Consider the following 21,801-nt stretch of genomic DNA (forward strand, 5'->3'; position numbering starts at 1 on the left):
GCGAATAAGGAAAGGAGGGCGGAACATGACCGTCTAGTGAGCGAGATAGTGGAGGTGGACAGGGAATATTCGAGGGTGCCCACCGTGGAGGGATTGGCGAGAAAAAAGTTGCAGGGGCAATTTGACAGGCTGACAACGGGGAGGGCGGTAGGGCAACTGCGTAGGGCAAGAGGGGTGCAATATGAGTATGGTGAGAAGGCGAGCTGCATGCTGGCGCACCAGCTGGGGAGGTAGGCTGCGTCCAGGGAAATATTGACGATCCGGACTGTGGCTGGGAATGTGGTGTCAGAGCCAGGGAAGATAAATGAGGCATTTAGAGAGTATTACCAGGGACTTTGAGGCAGACCCAGGAGGAGAGGAGGGGGACATAGGGCGGTTTCTGGACGAGCTGGAATTTCCCCAGGTGGAGGAAGCAAAGAGGCAGGTGCTGGAGGAGCCCCTGGGGCTGAGGGAGGTGCTGGATAGTATCAGGGGTATGAAGTCTGGGAAGGCCCATAGGACGGATGGGTACCCGGCAGAATTATATAAGGAATTTGCAGCAGACCTGGCACCACATCTGTTGGGGGCGTTTAGTGAAGCACTGGAGAAGGGGGAGTTGCCGGAGACGATGAAGCAGGCAGTAATCACACTAATCCCTGTTGCTCTTTTTAACCTTAGTCTATTTGCTCTGATTACGTCACCTTTGCTCATGAGTCGCCAGGTATCTTTATGATACTGCCACGTGTTTCAAGTTCAGGTTATGATTAATAATACAGCACACCGCTTAGTAAGGATTAAAACAACGGTCATTTATTATATACAACAAGCAATATTAATACCCTAATACTACTTTCTATATAATAAACCTATCACTACCCTGAGTCCCAAGTGATTGGAATTGTTCCCAATCCCTTACGTCGATGTGTCCAATGGTGAGGCAATTCCTCGATCGGGGGGTGGTCGTTCACCTGTCTTTGTTTCGGCCACTGCAGGCGCCGACAGGTCTGGCCCGGTATTCAATTGCTAATATGTTGCAATTGTTCCCGGGGATAGCCGATTTAACTGCAGATGTCTGGATAGATGGGCTGCAAACAGTCCTGAATGTAACTGCAAATACCTGGGTTGATGGGCTGTTGATAGCCCTGAGTATCGATCTGGGCTAACTTCCCCAGAGCCGAATATGCAATACTGTCTGCAGCTGCCTGCTTGTGTCTTGTTAGCTGCTTTTCCCAGCAGTCTTTCGGGTTAGCCATTTCAAACTGGGTTTTGGCCAGATTAATCGGAACGCAGCCATTTTACGTGGCTACATTCCCAAAAAATGGAAGGACCCGGTGGTATGTGGGTCGTATAGACCCATATCACTATTGAACACGGATGTGAAAGTATTGGCTAAGTTGTTGGCGGGGAGGATTGTGTCCCCGGGATGGTTGCAGAAGATCAGAAGGACAGGCAGCTCGCGAGTAATATACGACGTCTGTTGAATGTGGTGATGAATCCGTCGAGAGCTCTGGTACCGGAGGTGGTGGTGTCCATGGACGCGGAGAAAGCATTTGATCGGGTGAAGTGGCGGTACTTGTTCGAAGTTTTGGGAATATTTGGGTTTGGGCTGAGATTTGTGGCATGGGGGCGGTTACTGTATGTGGCGCGAAGAGCGAGGGTGAGGACGAATGATATGAGCTCACAAAGCTTTGACTTACACAGGGGTGCCCGCTGTCTCCGCTGCTGTTTGCGCTGGCCATAGAGCCATTGGCGATGGCTCTCAGGGGGTCGGCAGAGGGGCACGGGGATAATGAGGGGACAGAGGGAGCATTGGGTGTCGCTCTATGCCAATGACCTCTTGCTGTATGTTTCGGATCCGTTGGAGAGTATGGGACGGATTGTGGGCCTGTTGGGGAGGTTTGGAGGGTTCTCTGGATAGAAGCTGAATGTAGGAAAAAGCGAGGTTTTCCCGGTGAATGAGCAGGCACAGCGGGCTAATTTAGGGGCGATGCCATTTACGGTAGCAAGGGATAGATTTAGGTACTTGGGGGATTTGGGTAGCGAGAGAATGGACGGGGCTCCATAAGTGGAACTTAACGAAGCTGGTGGAGGAGGCCAGGGAGGATCTTCAAAGGTGGGATACACTGCACTTAACGTTGGCAGGGAGAGTCCAAGTGGTGAAAATTAATATTCTGCTTGGGTTCTTGTTTATCTTTCAGGCTCTCCCGATCTTTATGCCAAAGGCCATTTTTCGGAAAATGGACACCATCATCTTTGACTTTGTATGGGCGGAGACGGTGCCACGGGTGGGGAGGGCCCTGCTCCAGAGGCAGCAGGGGGGGGTTGGCGTTGCCAAACCTGCTTCATTATTATTGGGCAGCGAATGTGGACAAGGTGCGGCAGTGGTGGGAAGAAGAAGGGGTAAAGTGGGTTAGGATGGAGGAGGAATCCTGTAAGGGGTCTAGTTTGAGGGCTATGGTGACAGCAGCATTGCCAATGGCTCCGAGTAGGTATTCAGGGAGCCCAGTGGTGCAGTCCACGGTGAAGATATGGAAATAGCAGAGGAGGCATTTTAGGGTGGAAAGGATGTCGGTGCTAACGCCGCTGTGCGAGAATCATGGGTTTGAGCCGGTGGGGAGCGGGGGTGGATAGTGTATACAGGAGGTGGAGGGAAGTGGGGCTGGTCAAGGTGAGAGATTTGTATTTGGAGGAAGGGTTCGTCAGTCTGGAGGAGCTAAGGGAGAGGGTAGAGCTGCCGAGGGGTAGTGAGTTCAGGTATCTACAGGTTAGGCACTTTGCACGAAATGTCTGGAAGGGGTTCCCTAGATTGCCGGGATACACCCTGCTGGAGTTACTGCTGCTTCCGGATGTGGAAGGGGAGGGAAGAATTGGGGATATATATAAGTGGCTGGGGAGCAGGGAGGCGAGCGGGTGGTGAAGATCAAGGAGAAATGGGAAGCGGAGTTGGGAATGGAGATCAACTGGGGAGTATGGAGTGAGGCACTGCAGAGGGTAAACGGGACCTCCTCTTGTGCAAGGATGAGCCTGATGCAGTTTACGGTGGTGCATATGACTCAGGCGAGAATGAGTGGGTTCTTTCAGGAGGTAGCAGATGAGTGTAAGAAGTGTGGGCGGGGGCCAGCGAATCATGCGCACATGTTTTGGGGTTGTGAAAAATTGGGAAGATTCTGGGCGGAGTGTTCGCGGTCTTAGCCAGGATAGTGGAGGAGGGAGTGGACCCGGACCCTTTGGTGGCGATATTTGGGGTTTCAGAGAAGCCGGAGCTCATGGAGAGGAGGAAGGCCGATGTCATGGCCTTCGCCTCTCTGATTACACGGCGACAAATTTTGCTGGAGTGGCGGTCGGCATCGCCACCGGGAGTAGCAGCATGGTTGGGTGACCTGTACGACTTCCTGTGGTTAGAGAAGATAAAGTATGAGTTAAGGAGCTCAGCAGGGGAGTTTGAGAAAAGGTAGGGGATGTTTGTGACTGTTTGAGGAGCTGTTCATTGAGGGTGAGGTGATGGGATGTGGGGGTGAAAAAGGAGGAAAATCTGTATGGTTGATTGTTGGGAAGAATGTTTCCCGGGGTGTTTATTTGCTGTCACCTACTTTGATACAAGTTTGAATAAAATGTGTTTTTAAAAAAACACTTAACACTGCCACCTGCAAGTTCTGCTCCAAGCCGCACTCCCATCCTGACTTGGAACTACATTCTGGTTCCTTCACTGCTGTGGGATCAAAAAAAGCTCCTAACTGATTCAATCCCCCTTCCTAACCACTGACACAGGTGGTTCACACAACCTTTGACACCTTGTTTGTTTCATATCAGGGGCTGGTTTAGCATAGGGCTGAAGAGCTGGCTTTTAAAGCCGACCAAGGCAGGCCAGCAGCACGGTTCAATTCCCATACCAGCCTCCCCGAACAGGTGCTGGAATATGGCAACTAGTGGCTTTTCACTGTAACTTCATTTGAAGCCTACTTGTGACCATAAGTGATTTTCATTTTCATTTCATTTCTTCTGTGTTGTCAAGACTGCCCACTTATGATTTCTGTGACACTGACAACCTTCACCCACACAAAACCACACCTTCAGCTGCCCTCTTCCACCAACTTCTTCCTTTTAAAATCCACCTCTTCAACAAAACTTCAGTTACCACATTTCATTCACCTTTTGACTTGAAACTTATTTTTCAGCACATCTCAAGTGTCTTGGGAGTTTTTTTTGTTAATGGTAATATGTTGCAATAGTTTGAATTATTAATGATAATTCTACCTGACCAGATTTAACTTGTAATATTATGAGCAGTTGAACTTTTTTTCCCCCAGAGCACAGAGTCTTCAGCAAAACAGCCAATTGAATTTGAACTAAGTGATGAAAATAGAAATCAAGAGAGTGAATTTTTTAAGGAGGTGGCTAACAACCTTGCACGAACTTCGTAAGTATTAAGCAATTTAATACATCTTTGTACATTTCGGTGACAATTAGGCTGTAGGTTGGAAGACCGTTTCTAATCAATTCATACATATTAACAGAAAATATCCTCCTTTGCAATGAATGCCTATTTACCGATCTGACTAAATTGCATGGCGTACTTAGGATTTTTGAAAAACCTAATGCAGTATCTTTAGGTGGAAGTTGAGTTCTCTGTTCGGCATTTGAGTTTGCCACATATGTAGCTACTTGTTTCAGTAGTGCCATCATCTCCCTTTAAAGGGTCTTATGGATGTTGACTCCCGCTAGCCTTCATCTAACACAAAACGGGCGTTGGAGAATACATAATTGAAGCTCCCCTTTGGTATAGATGTATATGCACAATGTCCAAAGGTGGACTGAAGCTGACGACGTTCAGTTTGATTTGTAATCTTCAGGTCAAGTATCCCTGATGGGCTACACTCCAGAGTTCTAAAAGAGATAGCTCAGGAGATTATGGAGGGATTGGTGATGATCTTTCAGGAATCACTGGAGGCAGGATGGCTCCCAGAGGACTGGAAATTGGCTAATATAACACCACTGTTTAAGAAGGGAGGGAGACAGAAGACGGGAGACTGTAGGCCGGTTAGCCTGACTTTGGTCATTGGTAAGATTTTACAGTTCATTATTAAAGAAGTTGCATGATAAAATAGGAATGAGTCAGCATTGCCTCGTCAAGGGGAGGTCATGTCTGACAAATCTGTTAGAGTTCTTTGAGGAAGTAACAAGGAAGCTAGACAAAGGAGAACCAGTGTATGAGATTTATTTAGATTTCCAGAAGGCATTTGACAAGGTGCTGCACAGGAGACTGTTAAGATAAGAGCCCACTGTGTTAGGGGTAAGATCCTGGCATGGATAGAGGATTGGCTGACTGGCAGAAGGCAGAGAGTGGGGATAAAGGGGTCTTTTTCAGGATGGCAGCCGGGGCCTAGTGGTGTACCTCAGGGGTCGATGCTGGGACCACAACTTTTTGCAATATACATTAATGATCTGGAAGAAGGAACTGAAGGCACTGTTGCTAAGTTTGCAGATGATACAAAGATCTGTAGAGGGACAGGTAGTATTGAGGAAACGGGTGGGCTGCAGAAGGACTTAGACAGGCTAGGAGAGTGGGCAAAGAAGTGGCAGATGGAATACAATGTGGAAAAGTGTGAGGTTATATCACTTTGAAAGGAGAAATGGAGGCATAGACTATTTTCTCAATGGGAAGATGCTTAGGAAATCAGAAGCACAAAGGGACTTGGCAGTCCTTGTTCACAATTCTCTTAAGGTTAACGTACAGGTTCAGTTGAGAGTTAGGAAGTGTCATGTGAGAGTACCTTTAAGAAATGGGTGTTTATAAATGGGTGTGTATATAAATATCTGTAGTGAGAGTACCTTTAAGAAATGGGTGTTTACTACTGCAGTGATGTCAGAGTGGGTGGAGCTGGGCTGTCTGTCAGCATTTTACTTTCGTTTTTGAGCAGGCTGCAGGGTGTGTTTTAGTTTTGTTTTCCGTGTTGGAGCTGAAGCCAGACCAAGCAGGTGTACTGCTGTTCTCTCTGCCATCAAAAGACTATCTCTTGATCACTTGGTGAATTCAGAATTATAAATGTTTTCAGTAGTGACTTTAACCTGGTGTGCTTCTGATAAAGGTTTTGTTTTTAAGTCATATGGATGTTAAAAAGGAAAGCTTAAAGGATTACTTAGTGTTGTAGTCTTTGGGAGTTGTATTTGAATTAATGGTTGCTAAGATGTTCACTATGTTTTAAAAATATGATATGATATGATATGGTATATGTATATGTTGTGTTGCCCTATTATGTATTTTCTTTTATTCCCTTTTCTTCTCATGTACTTAATGATCTGTTGAGCTGCTCACAGAAAAATACTTTTCACTGTACCTTGGTACACGTGACAATAAACAAATCCAATCCAATCCAAAAGGTTAACTTGAGTTCATCGAATAAACATTGTTTTGTTTTAAAAAAATATTTCTCCATTTCTGCTCTACCACACCTGTAGAGTGGGCCGTGTGCTCCCCATACCACAATCTATTAAAAGTTGTGGGTCAGGTGAACTCCATGATACACTTTGGGGTTCTCTGAACCCTGCCCGTAACAGAAGGCAAATGCAATGTTCGCATTCTTGGCTAAATGGGCAGTTAATTCTACAGGCCTTGAGCACTACTGTGGAATTTGTGTTGTTACCCAGAGCCTTTACTATGTGGAATGAATTTAATTGGCTGAAGGCTAGCGTCTATGAGGATGATGATCTCTGCAGGAGACTGGGAGGATCACTTCTTTCGCCTTGGACCCTTGCTTAACTTAATATGAATATGGATGAAGGATCGGTGTTGGAACCTCTGCTATTTATTTTCTCTTTTTTCATTCTTTCATGGGATGTGGGCATGTCCAGCATTTGTTGCTGATCCTTAATTGTCCTTGAGATGACAGGCTTGTTCAGCGACCTCACAGGGCAGTTAAGAGTCAACCATGTTACTGTGAGTCTGGACTCGCACCCGTTCTAGGGTGTCCAAAAAGGGGAAGCATTCGCTCTGTCTACCCTGCTAATCCCCTTTAGCATCTTGTGTATATCTCAATTAGATCTCATTATTACCTGCGTACTAACATTCTGAGATTCATGCACGAGGACCCAGATCACTCTGCACGGAAGCATTTAAAAAAAAAAATATACATATTTTTATTCTCCTCCTTTTTCACATTTTCTCCCAAATTTGCACCCCCCAACAATAAACAATAATCAGCAACAAATATGTCAATCCCCCCCATAACAATAACAACAATCCCATCCTCCCACCAACCCCCAAACATTAGCCCGCATGTTTACATAAACAAATGACAAAAAGGAATCCGAGATTACCCATAGTCATCCTTAATACACACAGCCCCCCTCCCACCCACCCCCCCCCCCTAACTAATGTTCGATGTTATCCAGTTCTTGAAAGTGCATAATGAATAATACCCATGACTTGTAAAACCCCTCTGTCCTTCCCCTCAGTTCAAACTTAACCTTCTCCGAGTCAAGAATTCCAACAGGTTCTCCCTGCACCCCCCCCCTCCCTCCCCAGGACACAGGTGGAGAGGCTGCTCTCCATCCCAAGAGGATCGCCTTCGGGCAATCAACGAGGCGAGGGCTACGATATCTGCCCCCGCACCCATTTCCAACCCTGGCTGGTCCGACACCCCGCATAGGGCCTCCCGGGGACCCGGGTCCAGTTTCACATGCACCACCTTGGAAATTACCCTCAAAACCGCCTTCCAGTAATCCTCTAGCTTTGGACAGGACCAAAACATATGAATGTGATTAGCGCCCCCCCCCCCCCCCCCCCCGCGCAACGCTCACACACATCTACTCCTTCAAAGAATCGGCTCATCCTCGCCCTCGTGAGGTGTGCTCTGTATACCACCTTCAGCTGTATCAGCCCCAACCTCGCACATGAGGTGGAGGCATTTACTCTCCGGAGCACCTCACACCAGACCCCCTCTATGACTCCCCCAACTCTTCCTCCTACTTTACTTTGATCCCTTCCAGTGGTGCCTGATCCTCCTCCAAAATAGCTCTGCTGACACTACCCCCTTCTCCAGTCCCCTTGTCGTCAGTACCTCCTCCAGCAAAGTGGAGGCCGGTTCCTCTGGGAAGCTCTGTATCTCCTTTCTGGCAATATCTTGAACCTGCGTGTGTCTAAACATTTCTTCCTTCTCCAGCCCATACTTCGCTTCCAGCTCCTTCAATCCTGCAAACCGACCCCTAAGAAACAAATCTTTTAGCGTCTTAATCCCCTTCTCTTCCCATTTCCGAAAATTTACATCCCACCTCCCTGGCTCAAATCTGTGGTTCCCCCGAATCGGCATTTCCCTTGATCCTGCCCCCAACCCGAAGTGTTGGCGAAACTGCCTGCAGATTTTCAATGAAGCTATTATTACCTGACTCCGAGTATTTCCCCGGAGCTATCGGGAGCGGCGCTGTTGCTCGTGCTTTCAGTCCTGACCCCCTGCACAAACTCTCCTCCATTCTGATCCACTGGGAATCAACCCCTCTGACCCAGCTCCGCACCTTCTCCACATTCGCCGCCCAGTAGTAGTATATCCGGTTCGGAAGACCCAAACCTCCTGCCTGCCTTCCCCTCTGTAGCAGCACCTTTCTCAATCTGGCCACCTTACCTCCCCATATGAACGAGGTAATCCTTCCCCTCAATCTCCCTGAAAAAAGCCTTTGGCAGGAAAATCGGTAGGCATTGAAAAATAAACAGAAATTGCGGCAACACATTCATTTTAACCGCCTGTACCCGACCCGCCAGTGACAGAGGGAGACCATCCCACCTTTCCAGATTGGCTTTCACTCTCCCCACCAAACTAGAGATGTTGTATCTGCGAAGCCTCCCCCACTCCTGGGCAACCTGCACCCCCAGATATCTAAAGTGAGTCCCTGCCCTACGGAATGGCAGCCCCCCCACCCCCGGCCCAGACACCACAAAATATTCACTCTTGTCTAGGTTCAGCTTGTACCCTGAGAAAGACCCAAATACCCGCAGTAGCTCCAATAATCCCCCTATCGACACACTCGGTTCCGACACTGAACAGCAACAGCAAGTCGTCGGCATATAAGGACGCCCTGTCCTCTATCTCCCCCCCGCACTATTCCTTTCCATGCTCCCAAACTTCTCAATGCGATGGCCAACGGCTCAATCGCAAGCAGGGGGACATAGGACATCCCTGCCTCGTTCCACGGTGGAGAGAAAAGTATCTCGAGCTGATGTTTGTGCGGACACTCGCCTTCGGCTCCTTATATAGTAGCTTTACCCAGTTCACAAATCTTGGCCCAATCCCAAACCGCTCCAGAACTGCCATCAAGTACCCCCATTCTACCCGGTCAAGCGCCTTCTCGGCGTCCAATGCCACAACCACCTCTGTTTCCTTCCCTTCGCCGGTGCCATAACGACTTTCAAAACCCTCCTAATGTTTGAAAAGAGCTGTCTCCCTCTCCCGAACCCCGTCTGATCTTCACCTATCACCTTCGGGAGGCACTCCTCCAGCCTACCCGGCAGTACCTTCGCCAATACTTTTACGTCCACATTCAGAAGTGATATGGGCCTCTACGACCCACACTCCGTCGGATCCTTATCTTTTTTTAGCAACAGTAAAATTGATGCCTGCCCCAAAGTTTGTGGCAACACCCCCTTCCCTATCGCCTCTTGAAACATCCCCACCATCAGGGGTGCCAGCTTATCCTTGAATTTTTTATAATATTCCACCTGAAACCCATCCTGCCCTGCCACCTTCCCCGACTGCATCCTCCCAATCGCATCCTTTATCTCCTGCTCCACTATTGCTCCTTCTCGTGTAGCCCTGTCCCCCTCCCCTAGCCTCAGGTACTCCAGCCCATCTAGAAATTCCTGCATCTCACGGTCTCCCCCTGGTGGCTCTGACCTGTACAACCTCTCATAAAACTCCTCAAAAACCTTGTTAATCAGCTCCGGAGCCACCACCAACTTCCTTGCCCTATCCCTCACCTGAAGAATTTCCCTTGCCGCTGCTTCCCTCCGGAGCTGACCTGCTAACAGCCTTGTCTCCATGTTCATAAACTGCACCCCTTGCTCGTCTTAGTTGGCGCACTGCCTTCCTGGTAGACAGTCGGTCGAAGCTCGCCTGTAGTTCCTTCCTCTTTTCCAGCTTCGCTGGGTCCCCATCTTCTGCATAACTCCTATCTACCTCTAACATCTCATCTGTTACCCTCTGCCGCTCCAACCTCTCCTCTTTGTTCACCCTGGCCTTAAACAAAATTATCTCACCCCTCACCACCGCCTTTAGAGCCTTCCATCATGGAAGCATTTTGAAGCTTCTCTCCATTTATATAATAAGTTGCCTTTATATGCCTCCAACCAAAATGGATAATAGCACACTTATCCAGGTTAAATTCTATCTGCTAAATTTTGGCCCACTCACTGAACCTACCCATATGAATTTGTAAAATTTCTTGACCTGGATTCTCCGATTTTGAGGATGTGTCTGGTTTTACGACAGAAAAGTTGGTGCCGGCCCCTCACCGATCCTCCGACGGGCGGCCTGGAGAATTGCCTGGTCCGTGGCCACGCATGCGCATGGCGATGACCTGCAGCAGTCGCGCCAGACAACATGGTGCCAGCCACGCACGGACCCGACCTGCCAGATAGTACCCACCTCGCCGAAGCCCCCGGCCAGCAGCACGGCTCCCGCCCGACTGTGGCGGCGCTGGACACAGTCCGCAGCCGCCACACCGGGTTCATGAAAACTGAGAGCACATGTGCCCTGCGCAGTCAGGACTCGGCCCACGGGGGCGGAGCATCTGGGAGGGCCTTCAGGAAACGTTCGGAGGCCGCCCCAACGACGTGCGGGCGTACTCCTCGATGATGCCGTTTTGGAGGGAGCGAAGCATCCGAAAACGGACATCGCCCCGATTCGGTCATAAACATGGATTCTCCACCCGATCGCCGATTACGATATCCTCTATCCTAGCTAATATGTTACCCCATATCCCATGGGATCTCACCTTGTAAATTAACCTTATGTGCGGCATCTTTTCAAATGCCTTCTGGAAGTCCAGATTTACTACATCTCCAGGACCACCATTATCTACTTTGCTTGTTACATCTTCGAAGAACTCTAGAAAATTACACAATTTACTCTTCGTAAAACCACACTGCCTCTGGTGGATTGCGTTTTGATTTTCCAAATGCCATGTTACTACCTCCTTAATAATAGATTCCAACAATTTCCTAACGACTGATGTTAAATTAACTGGTTCTTACCTACTGCCTTTTTCCCTTTCTGAACAGGAGTGTTAGAGCAACCTTTTTTCTTTTTTGGAATATTATAACCAATGCCTCCACTATCTTTGCTGCCACTTCCTTTAAGACCCTAGCATGTAGGCCCCAAGGCTCTGGGGATTTGTCTGCCTTTAATCCCAATAGTTTGCACTGCAGTTCTTCCCTGGTGATGGTGATTGTTTTAAATTCGCCCATTTCAACAACCTCTGCATTACTTGTTACTATTGGGATGGTTCTAGTGTCCTCCACTGTAAAAACCAGAGCAAAATATTGATTTAGTGATTCTACCATTTCTGTGTTCCCCATTATTAACTCCTCTGCCTTGTTCTCTAAGGGAGCAACATTGACTTCAGTTACTCTCTTCCTTTTTGTATGTTTAGCTCAGTTGGCTGTAGCGATGCAGCTGAGATCAATCATGTGGGTTCAATTCCCGTACTGGCTGAGGTTATTCATGAAGGCCTGCCTTCTCAACCTTGCCTCTCGCCTGAGGTGTGGCGATCCTCAGGCTTAATCACCACTAGTCAGCTCTCCTCGGTGACTGAACCGGAGGTGATTGTTTCCCTAGATACCGAAAAGTAATTTAATATGGTGGAGAGGGAATATCTGTTTTAGATTCTTGGGTGGTTTGGATTTGGCCTGGATTCGACAACTGTAATGGGCCCCCACTGCTGGTGTTCGTACGAATGAAGCACGGTGGCACAGTGGTTGGCACTGCTGCCTCACTGCGCCAGGGAACCGGTTCAATTCTGACCTCTGGTTACTGTCTGTGTGGAGTTTGCATATTCTCCTCATATCTGCGTTGGTTTCGTCTGGGTGCTCTGGTTTCCTCCCGCAGTTCAAAGATGTGCAGGCTAGGTATTCACTCTCCCTACCCCCTTGAGTATCTCCTGCAGGTGTGCTTCTCCACTCCTCCTGAAGGTCAATGCTGTAGGCCACACTCCCCGGGCTGTATTGATCCTCTCCCCACTCTGCGAGTATCTCCTGCAGGTTTGCCTCTCCGCTCCTCCTGCAGGTGAATGATGTAGGCTGCGCTCCCCAGGCTGTATTTATCCTCTATCCTGCCCCCCACACTCCTTGAGTACCTCCTCCAGGTCCCCCTTTTTGCTCCACTTCCTGAAGGTAAGATTTGAGCAAAACATTTTATTAGCTGAATTTTTTTAAAGTTCAACTAGAAGCAGTATGGCAAGTTGGGAGTTTTGGGGCTGAGATTGTTGCAAATCTCTGTTGCTTTAGGTCTGTGTACCAGTAGAGATTTTCCACATTTTATAAATAAACCTGATTACAATTTTAAACATTTATTTTGCAGCCTTCGGTGTGAGTTAGTTTCAAACAAGATACCTATTGGTGACAATGACTCTGGTGTGGAGGAAGAGGACCTTTCTCCACGACCAACACCAAGTCCACATCCTGTTGGCCAAAAGGTTATTAATTACTATACATTTAATACTCTTGATGTGTATTTAAAAAGATAATTACATGGGACATTTTCAGCACTGGTATTTGGACTAGAATGTGATAATATTGGATAGTCTAGGTTTAAAAAGTACAAAATATGAAGAAAAGCATGAGCAAAGACTGAAATATTACTCATTCCAGTCAGTAGCACAACATAGCACATTGTTCATCCACCCTGTACCTGTCTCTCCTGAAATGTGTAAAACAAGCTTGTGACTAATGGAGGAATGGTGCTGGGAAAACCCCACATTTTGAGCCTCAAAGACCAAACAAGCAAACTCCAGGCCTCTAACAAGATTTACTAGCTATATCCCCCGTTAATAGAATGATTTTCTTCTCTTGGAATCTTGTTCCTTTTAAAGGACTGTAGCAATTTACTCTTGCCATAAGATGGTTGTGGTCCTGTAAATGTTAAATAACCCTCTTGTGGCCAGCCCTTCAGCCTATTTTCATCTTCAACCATTTAGGTGTACAACCCAAGAATATGAATATGTACTTAAGGCAGAAGTGCAGAGGAAAGATTTTGAGGCACATTTTCAGCATATGAAATTTGACCATATTCCAACTGTATGCATCTGAATTAGTGTTTGTTTTAATCCCTAGCACTAGGTGCAATGCAAAGTAGACCATTGGTTGAGCCACATGGCTTAAAATGAAGGCCTGTAATGCTATATGGTTTTGAACTGTTATTTTTAAATGGTACTATATTATAGGGGCTTAGCAAGTTCTATGTATGTAATGGTCAAACTGTATGAACCTAGTGTCCATCTTAGAAGTTGCTATCTGCCTTAACTTTCAGGGTGTACATTAAAATTATTACAATCTCTCTTTCTGTTAACTTAGTTTCCAAGGATCTATCCTTCTGTACCTGAGCTATCACTTGTATTTGATGGAAGTTTTATCGAGTCAAAGTTTACAGCGACAAGACCACAACAAAATAAGCCGCAACAGACAACAAAAACATGTGGAGGATCTGGAATTTTTAACTCAATCAAGGAATCTTCTGAAAATGGGCAGCAGGGAATGACATCTCAAGCTATACTTCCTCCTTCAAAACAAAATCTGACTCTTTCACATGGATCAGCGGCATCTGTCAAGGTTTGGAAAGAAAGACCTGCAAAGCAACATCAGAAAGGTGGCCATTTTGTCAGGAAGAGTTCTGGATCATCCTCCTCACCCTGTTCTACGCCACCAAGTGGACCTTCACCTGACACTTCTATAGACCAACCTAAGTTGGTTATGTCCACTGATACAGCCGATTCAATAAAAAACACTGGTTTGAGTAAAGGAGGGGTTTCTCCTCGAGGCTGGCAATCCATGTCTAACGTAAGACACTCACAAGGGACATCTCCCAACAAATCCATTCAACAGTCATTACAACACACTCCTAACTTTCCATCTCCTTCTCCTGAAATGCAGCTTTTAGGGTTTCTGCCACATTTTCATACACCGTATCCAACTAGCTACTGCAATTTCTGCCAACATCATGGACCCTGCTGTGGGCCTTCTATAAATGCTAATTGGCAAGGAAATATCCCAACGTATGGCTCTAAAGGGGTCCACTCGCCTAATTGTCATGACTGTAGCCCTGTGCCATGCCAACAAACTCCAACTTATTTACCAAATTCTCACTGTAGTACTTTGTGCATGAATAACAGTCCAATAAACCAGGGTTTACCTGGACCAGTAGGAAGCACTTCACCTCCAAACAGCAGCTTGATGAAATCACCTGGCGGCTCCCATATATCGCCGCCAAATCATTGTAAAATGTGCCCAGTTCCCTCTGCGTGTTTACATTTCCCCGTGGGAAGACTGGACCATGACCGAGAAGGAAATGGAACAATGGGATTGCCCGTTGATGCTTACAAAATTCTAGTGGAACAGGATAGACAACTGAAGCTCCTTCAGGCTCAGGTAAGGAGTTCATAATGGTTTCTTTTTCATTCTGTCGTACTCTCCCTTTATTCCCTGCCCATAAAAGGGAAATAACCAGAACATCTACAATTGCCTTGGATGTCATATTTTAGTGTGTTGTTCGCTGGCAATGATAACAGCTTGTATTTAAATTGCACCATTAATGTAATGAAATGCCCCAAGTGCTTCAGGAGAGATCAGAAAACATAACTTACGTGGCTTTGTCAAGAAAAAGGCTTTAAAGAGCATCTTTAGTGAAAAAGCAAGATAGAGGGGAGCTGCTGATTGACTGTTGCGGGGAAAATTTGCATCTGTGCATTGCGGTCACCGTATCTTGAAGGTGGTTTGTGGAGGAGCTGTTGTCAAGTGACAGTTAAACCTGAAACACTTCGTAAGTATTTCCCTCCCTACCTCCTCCTCTAACCCCCAAAAAAAGACAATCACTGTAAGGATCCCAGCCGAGTAAAGATCAAGAGGGAGACTCGAGGGCAGGTAGAAGTAGAAAGAAGTTGAACCGTGACGTCACAGCCTGCAGGTAAGTGATTGGCTGGTGACTGGTAAGTAGTTTTTCTTTTCCCTGGGGTGTTATCGTGCGGGGCGCAGTGGTTGCTGAGTGAGTGCTTGCTGAGAAGGGGAGCAAATTTTTAAAAAACTTACTGTTGGGAGTTTCCAGCTGAATCTGGTTGGAGTGAGGACAGAGTGACTGCTGGGTAAGTAGTAAAGATTTAAATTGTTTGCGCAGGCCCATAACAGCTGATTGCTGTTCTCGTGTGGGGCGCAGTGGTTGCTGGTTAAGTGTTTTATTTTTACCTGTATTTAAGTTGGGCAGTTTCTAAACCCTAGACACTACACTTGTAGTGTCCCCCACCCTTCCACCTCCTTTAACCTAAGGGGTAGAGTGAATAACAGGTAAGCTCTTTCTTTCTTTTTCTTTTTTTTATCTAAAGGGGATGGCAGGGAATGCAGTGCAATGTTCCTCCTGCAGAATGTTTGAGGTGAGGGACGCCGTCAGTGTCCCTGCTGATTTCACCTGTGGGAAGTGAACCCATCTCCAGCTCCTCAGAAACCACGTTGGGGAACTGGAGCTGGATGAACTTCGGATCATTCGGGAGGCAGAGGTGATCATAGATAGTAGCTTCAGGGATGTAGTTACTCCGAAGAATCAAGGAAGATGGGTGACGGTGAGAGGGGCTGGGAGGAAGCAGTCAGTGCAGGGATCCTCTGTGGTCGTTCCCCTCAGTAACAAGTATACCGTTTTGGATACTGTTGAGGGGGATGGCCTACCAGGGGTAAGCCACGGTGAACGGATCTCCAGCACTGAATCCGTCCCTGCGGCTCCGAAGGGAAGGAGGGAGAGCAGGAGAGCAATAGTTATTGGGGACTCAATAGTTAGAGGGACAGATAGATGGTTCTGTGGCAGTGAAAGAGACTCACGGATGGTATGTAGCCTCCCGGGTGCCAGAGTCCGTGATGTCTCGGACCGTGTTTTCAGAATCCTTAAAGGGGAGGGGAAGCAGTCACAAGTCGTGGTACACATCGGTACCAACGACATAGGTAAGAGAAGGGACGGGGATTTAAAACAGGAATTTAGGGAGCTAGGATGGAAGCTGAGAGCCAGGACAAACCATGTTGTCATCTCTGGTTTGTTGCCGGTGCCACATGCTAGTGAGGTGAGGAACAGGGACAGAGTGAAGATAAACACGTGGCTGCAGGGATGGTGTAGGAGGGAGGGTTTCAGGTACATGGATAATTGGAGCACATTCTGGGGAAGGTGGGACCTGTACAGACAGGACGGTTTGCACCTGAACCAGAGGGGCACCAATATCCGGGGAGGGAAATTTGCTACGGTCCCTCTGGGGGGGGTTTAAACTAATTTGTCAGGGGTTGGAAAAACGAGCTGTAGTCCAGAAGCCAGTGTCGAGAGTAGCGAGGTACTGAGGAGGGTATCAAGGTCGTAGGAGTGTACCGGCAGACAGAAAGGTGGGTTGAAGTGTGTCTACTTCAATGTAAGGAGCATCCGGAATAAGGTAGGTGAACTTGGGGCGTTGACTGGTACTTAGGACTACGATGTTGTGGCCATTACGGAGACATGGTTAGAACAGTGACAGGAATGGTTGTTGGTAGTTCCGGTGTATAGATGTTTCAGTAAGAGTAGGGAAGGTGGTAAAAGAGGTGGAGGAGTAGCATTCTTAATCAAGGATAGTTTAACGGCTGCAGAAAGGCAGTTTGAAGGGGATCTGCCTACTGAGGTAATATGAGCCGAAGTTAGAAATGGGAAAGGAGCGGTCACATTGTTAGGAGTTTTCTATAGGCCCCTAAATAGTAATAGAGATGTGGAGGAAGAAATTGCAAAACAGATTATGGATAGGTGTGGAGGTCTCCGGGTAGTTGTCATGGGTGACTTTAACTTTCCAAATATTGATTGGAACCTCTATAGGTCGAACAGTTCGGATGGGGCAGTTTTTGTACAGTGTGTGCAGGAGGGTTTCCTGACACAATATGTGGATAGGCCGACACGAGGGGGGGCGGGGGGCACATTGGATTTGGTACTGGGTAATGAACCAGGCCAAGTGTTAGATTTTTTTGTGGGAGAGCACTTTGGAGATAGTGACCACAATTCAGTGTCTTTCACTATTGCAATGGAGAGGGATAGGGCCATACGGCAGGGCAAGGTTTATAATTGGGGGAGGGGTAATTATGATGCGATTAGGCAAGAATTAGGGAGCATAAGATGGGAACAGAAACTGTCAGGGAAAGGCACAAAAGAAAAGTGGAGCTTGTTCAAGGAACAAATACTGCGTGTCCTTTATAGGTATGTCCCTGTCAGGCAGGGAGGAAATTGCTGTGTGAGGGAACCATGGTTCATAAAAGAGGTTGAATGTCTTGTCAAGAGGACAAAGGAAGAGTATGTAAGGATGAGAAAACAAGATTCAGTAGGGTTGCTTGAGGGTTACAAGGTAGCAAGGAATGAGCTGAAAAAAGGGCTTAGGAAAGCTAGGAGGGGGCATGAGAAGTCCTTGGCGGGTCGGATCAAGGAAACCCCAAGGCTTTTTACTCTTATGTGAGAAATAAAAGAATGACCAGGGTGAGGGTAGGGCCGGTGAAGGACAGTAGTGGCAACTTGTGCATGGAGTCAGAAGAAATAGGAGAGGCGTTGAATGAATACTTTTCTTCAATGTTCACAAAGGAGAGGGGCCATGTTTTTGAGGATGAGAGTGTGATTTAGGCGGGTAGGCTGGAGGAAGTAGATGTTCTGAGGAAGGATGTATTAGCAATTTTGAAAAACCTGAGGGTCGACAAGTCCCCTGGGCCAGATGGGATATACCCAAGGATTCTTTGGGAGTCGATGGGATGAGATTGCAGAGCCTTTGGCTTTGATCTTTGGGTCCTCGTTGTCCACGGGGATAGTGCCAGAGGACTGGAGAGTGGCGAATGTTGTTCCTCTGTTCAAGAAAGGGAATAGGAATGACCCTGGTAATTATAGGCCAGTTAGTCTTACTTCGGTGGTCGGGAAGATAATGGAAAAGGTCCTGAAGGATGAGATTTATGACCATTTGGAAAGATGTAGCGTAATCCGGGATAGTCAACACTGATTCATGAAGGGTAGGTCTTGCCTCACAAATTTGATTGAATTGTTTGAGGAGGTAACAAAGTGTGTAGATGAAGGTAGAGCAGTTGATGTCGTATACATGGATTTTAGTAAGGCGTTTGATACGGTTCCACATGGTCGGCTCATGAAGAAAGTAAGGAGGTGTGGGATAGAGGGAAATTTGGCCAATTGGATAAGTAACTGGCTATCACATAGAAAACAGAGGGTAGTGGTGGATGGAAATTTTTCAGACTGGAGAGGGTGGTAGTGGATGGAAATTTTTCAGACTAGAGACCAGTTACCAGCGGTGTACCACAGGGATCAGTGCTGGGTCCTCTGCTATTTGAGATTCTTATCGATGATTTGGAGGAGGGGGCTGAATGGTGGGTCAGTAAATTTGCTGATGACACCAAGATTGGTGGAGTAGTGGATGAGGTGGAGGGCTGTTGTAGGCTGCAAAGAGACATTGATAGGATGCAGAGCTGGGCCGAAAAATGGCAGATGGAGTTTAACCCTGATAAGTGCGAGATGATTCATTTTGGTAGAAAAAATTTGAATGCGGATTACTGGGTCAACGGCAGGGTTCTGAGGAATGTGGGGAAACAGAGCGATCTTGAAGTTCATGTCCACAGATCTCTGAAGGTTGCCACTCAAGTGGATAGAGCCGTGAAGAAGGCTTATAGTGTGTTAGCGTTTATTAACAGGGGACTTGAGTTTAAGAGCTGAGGGGTTATGCTGCAACTGTACAGGACCCTGGTGAAATCACATTTGAAGTATTGTGTGCAGTCCTGGTCACCTCATTATAGGATGGATGTGGAAGCATTGGAAAGGGTGCAAAGAAGATTTACCAGGATGCTGCCTGGTTTGCAGGATAGGTCTTATGAGGAAAGGTTGAGGGAGGTAGGGCTTTTCTCTTTGGAGCGGAGGAGGATGAGAGGCGACTTAATAGAGGTTTATAAGATGATGAGGGGGATAGATAGAGTGGACGTTGAGCGACTTTTTCCTCGGGTGGATGTAGCTGTTGCAAGGGGCCTAACTATAAGGTTCAGGGTGGGAGATATAGGAGGGATGTCCGAGGTAGGTTCTTTACTCAGAGAGTAGTTAGGGTGTGGAATGGACTGCCTGCTGTGATAGTGGAGTCGGACACTTTAGGAACTTTCAACCGGTGATTGGATAGGCACATGGAGCACACCAGAATGACGGAGTGGGATAGCTTGATCATGGTTTCGGACAATGTTCGGCACAACATCGAGGGCCAAAGGGCCTGTTCTGTGCTGTAATGTTCTATGTTCTAGAAAGATGGAGCGGCACAGGGTGGATATTCCAGAGCTTGGAGCCTACATCAGCTGAAGGTGGAGCCATCGATGGTGGTGCCTTTAAAATTGGGGCTGCTCAAGAGGCCAGAATTAGTGCAGCTAACTCTTTAGGGTTGTGGAGCTGGAGAATTCCTCTTAGACAGTCCCTTAGGGTCGAGGGTGACTTGCTTCCACTCCGGTTTGATTAATTCTGATTTGGCTGCTAAGTCCAGTGTGTGATCTGCAGACTCCTGTTGAGCAGGTGCTGATTGACTGGTTGGGCAGCTGAGTTGTTTGGAAGTTTATGAGGTCTCTGTGCTGCCCTAATTTCGCCTCTGCATACTGCTGACAATTTCTCTTGTTTGGTGCCTTCCGGAATAAACTGCCATTTTAGTCGGTCAGGAGCCAAGGACTGTCCATAGTGGGGCTTTTTGATCTTTTGAGGGATGCTTTTGAGGATGTCTGTAAATCGTTGCCATTTCCCTCCCAGAGTCTCGTGCTGTGAGTTCTGAATAGACCAGTTGCTTTAGGGAATCTGGCATCCGGCATATGGACGACATGACCTGCCAAGTGGAGGTGATTTTGAAAGATTAGTGCCTCGATGCTCGGCAAGTTACCTTGGCATAAAATGCTACTGTTGGACTACCTTTCTTGCCACCGGTTTTGGAGGATTTTACAAAAACACTGCAGATGGTGCTACTTCTGTGCTTTGAGATGTCTGTATATAGGAGCACCGAGATCACTGCTGCATGGCAAGCCATGAACTTGGTCTTGGGTTTACAGGAAATTGCAGAGACCGGGAGGGATGAGGTCATGGAGAGATTTAAAAACAAATATGCGCAAGAGGTTGCTTGACTGAGTCCATGTGGATGAGTGAGCATGGGTATTGGGTGAATTAGTGTGAGTTAGGACTTGGGCAGCAGAGTTTTGGATGAACTCAATCATCGAAGTAGCAAAGTTGATAAGCAAGAAATTGTTTTATTGGAAATGTAAATATTAAGGGCAATGTTACGTAGGCAACCAGTCTCAATCTGAAGGTATGTCAGCCTGAAATTCGGATAACTTGAGTTTGTGAACTTTGCAGTTTACGGCACATGGGGCTTTTCACAGTAACTTCATTGCAGTGTTAATGTAAGCCTACTTGGAACAATAAAGAGTATTATATTATGTTATATACTTGCCATTGATTCAAAATATTTTCATCCAGCAAATTTAATGCATTGACTGATCTTCCAGATTCTGGAGCATGGTTTATTTTTTGCTTACCATGGTGCCATAGAAACCTGAACATGCCAGTAGTTTGCCTATTCTGATAATACAGCAGATTTACTCAATATACTGCATGACCAGTGAGGTAACATTATTGCACATCTTACTGGAACTGAAATCTGCGGGTCTCTCAGATCATGGGCAGGATTCTCCGTTGCCTGTTGTCAATATCATAATCTCGATCGGGCAGAGAACCCTCCCCCTTGGAAATGGCATAATTGCAACGGCATTGGCGTGTCATCGGCCAGCCCTCCCATGATGCTCCGTCCCCAATAGACCGAGTTCCTGACCACGCGGGACATGGTGGTCTCAGCAGTTGGGAACCCGGCGTGGCAGCTTCGGACTGTGTCCAGCACCGCCACACTCGGCCCGGATCCCTACCGCTGGCCGGGGGGCTTCCGCGGGAGCTCTTGGGGGTGGCCAGGGGGGTCCACGCATGGTCGGTGCCATGTTGCATGCGCGAGTGCTGCAGGTCGTCAGCCGTGTGCATGCGGGACCCGACCATTCTCCGGTCGTTTTCGGTGCTGCAGCTGGGAGTTTCACCCGGCGCTGCTGCTTGCCCCTCACCGGTCCCAGAATCAGTGAGGGGGCAATGCCGATTTTTCCATTGCAAACCTCCCACAAATTCTCTGTTCGAACCGTCAGTTAGCCGCTGAAATGGAGAATCCAGCCCATAGTATTTGTTGCCATTATAGAAACTTTCAAAGAACAAAGAACAAAGAAATGTTTGGACAGCACAGGAACAGGCCCTTCGGCCCTCCAAGCCCGTGCCGACCATGCTGCCCGACTAAACTACAATCTTCTACACTTCCTGGGTCCGTATCCTTCTATTCCCATCCTATTCATATATTTGTCAAGATGCCCCTTAAATGTCCCTATCGTCCCTGCTTCCACTACCTCCTCCGGTAGCGAGTTCCAGGCACCCACTACCCTCTGCGTAAAAAAACTTGCCTCGTACATCTACTCTAAACCTTGCCCTTCTCGCCTTAAACCTATGCCCCCTAGTAATTGACCCCTCTACCCCGGGGAAAAGCCTCTGACTA

General features: G+C 47.4%; 1 protein-coding gene across 1 annotated transcript in view; it reads left to right on the forward strand.

The window, feature by feature from the left end:
• The window catches only part of stil (STIL centriolar assembly protein), a 92,044-nt gene that overhangs the window by 49,599 nt on the left and 20,644 nt on the right, over positions 1-21,801 (forward strand). Inside the window, exons 9-11 of the mRNA XM_072510943.1 lie at positions 4,287-4,396; positions 12,543-12,657; positions 13,535-14,605. Coding sequence (XP_072367044.1) covers positions 4,287-4,396; positions 12,543-12,657; positions 13,535-14,605 — 1,296 coding nt within the window. The remainder of the gene's footprint in view (positions 1-4,286; positions 4,397-12,542; positions 12,658-13,534; positions 14,606-21,801) is intronic.

This window comes from Scyliorhinus torazame, chromosome 7 (genome assembly GCF_047496885.1).
Source record: "Scyliorhinus torazame isolate Kashiwa2021f chromosome 7, sScyTor2.1, whole genome shotgun sequence".
In the NCBI taxonomy this organism is placed as follows: domain Eukaryota; kingdom Metazoa; phylum Chordata; class Chondrichthyes; order Carcharhiniformes; family Scyliorhinidae; genus Scyliorhinus; species Scyliorhinus torazame.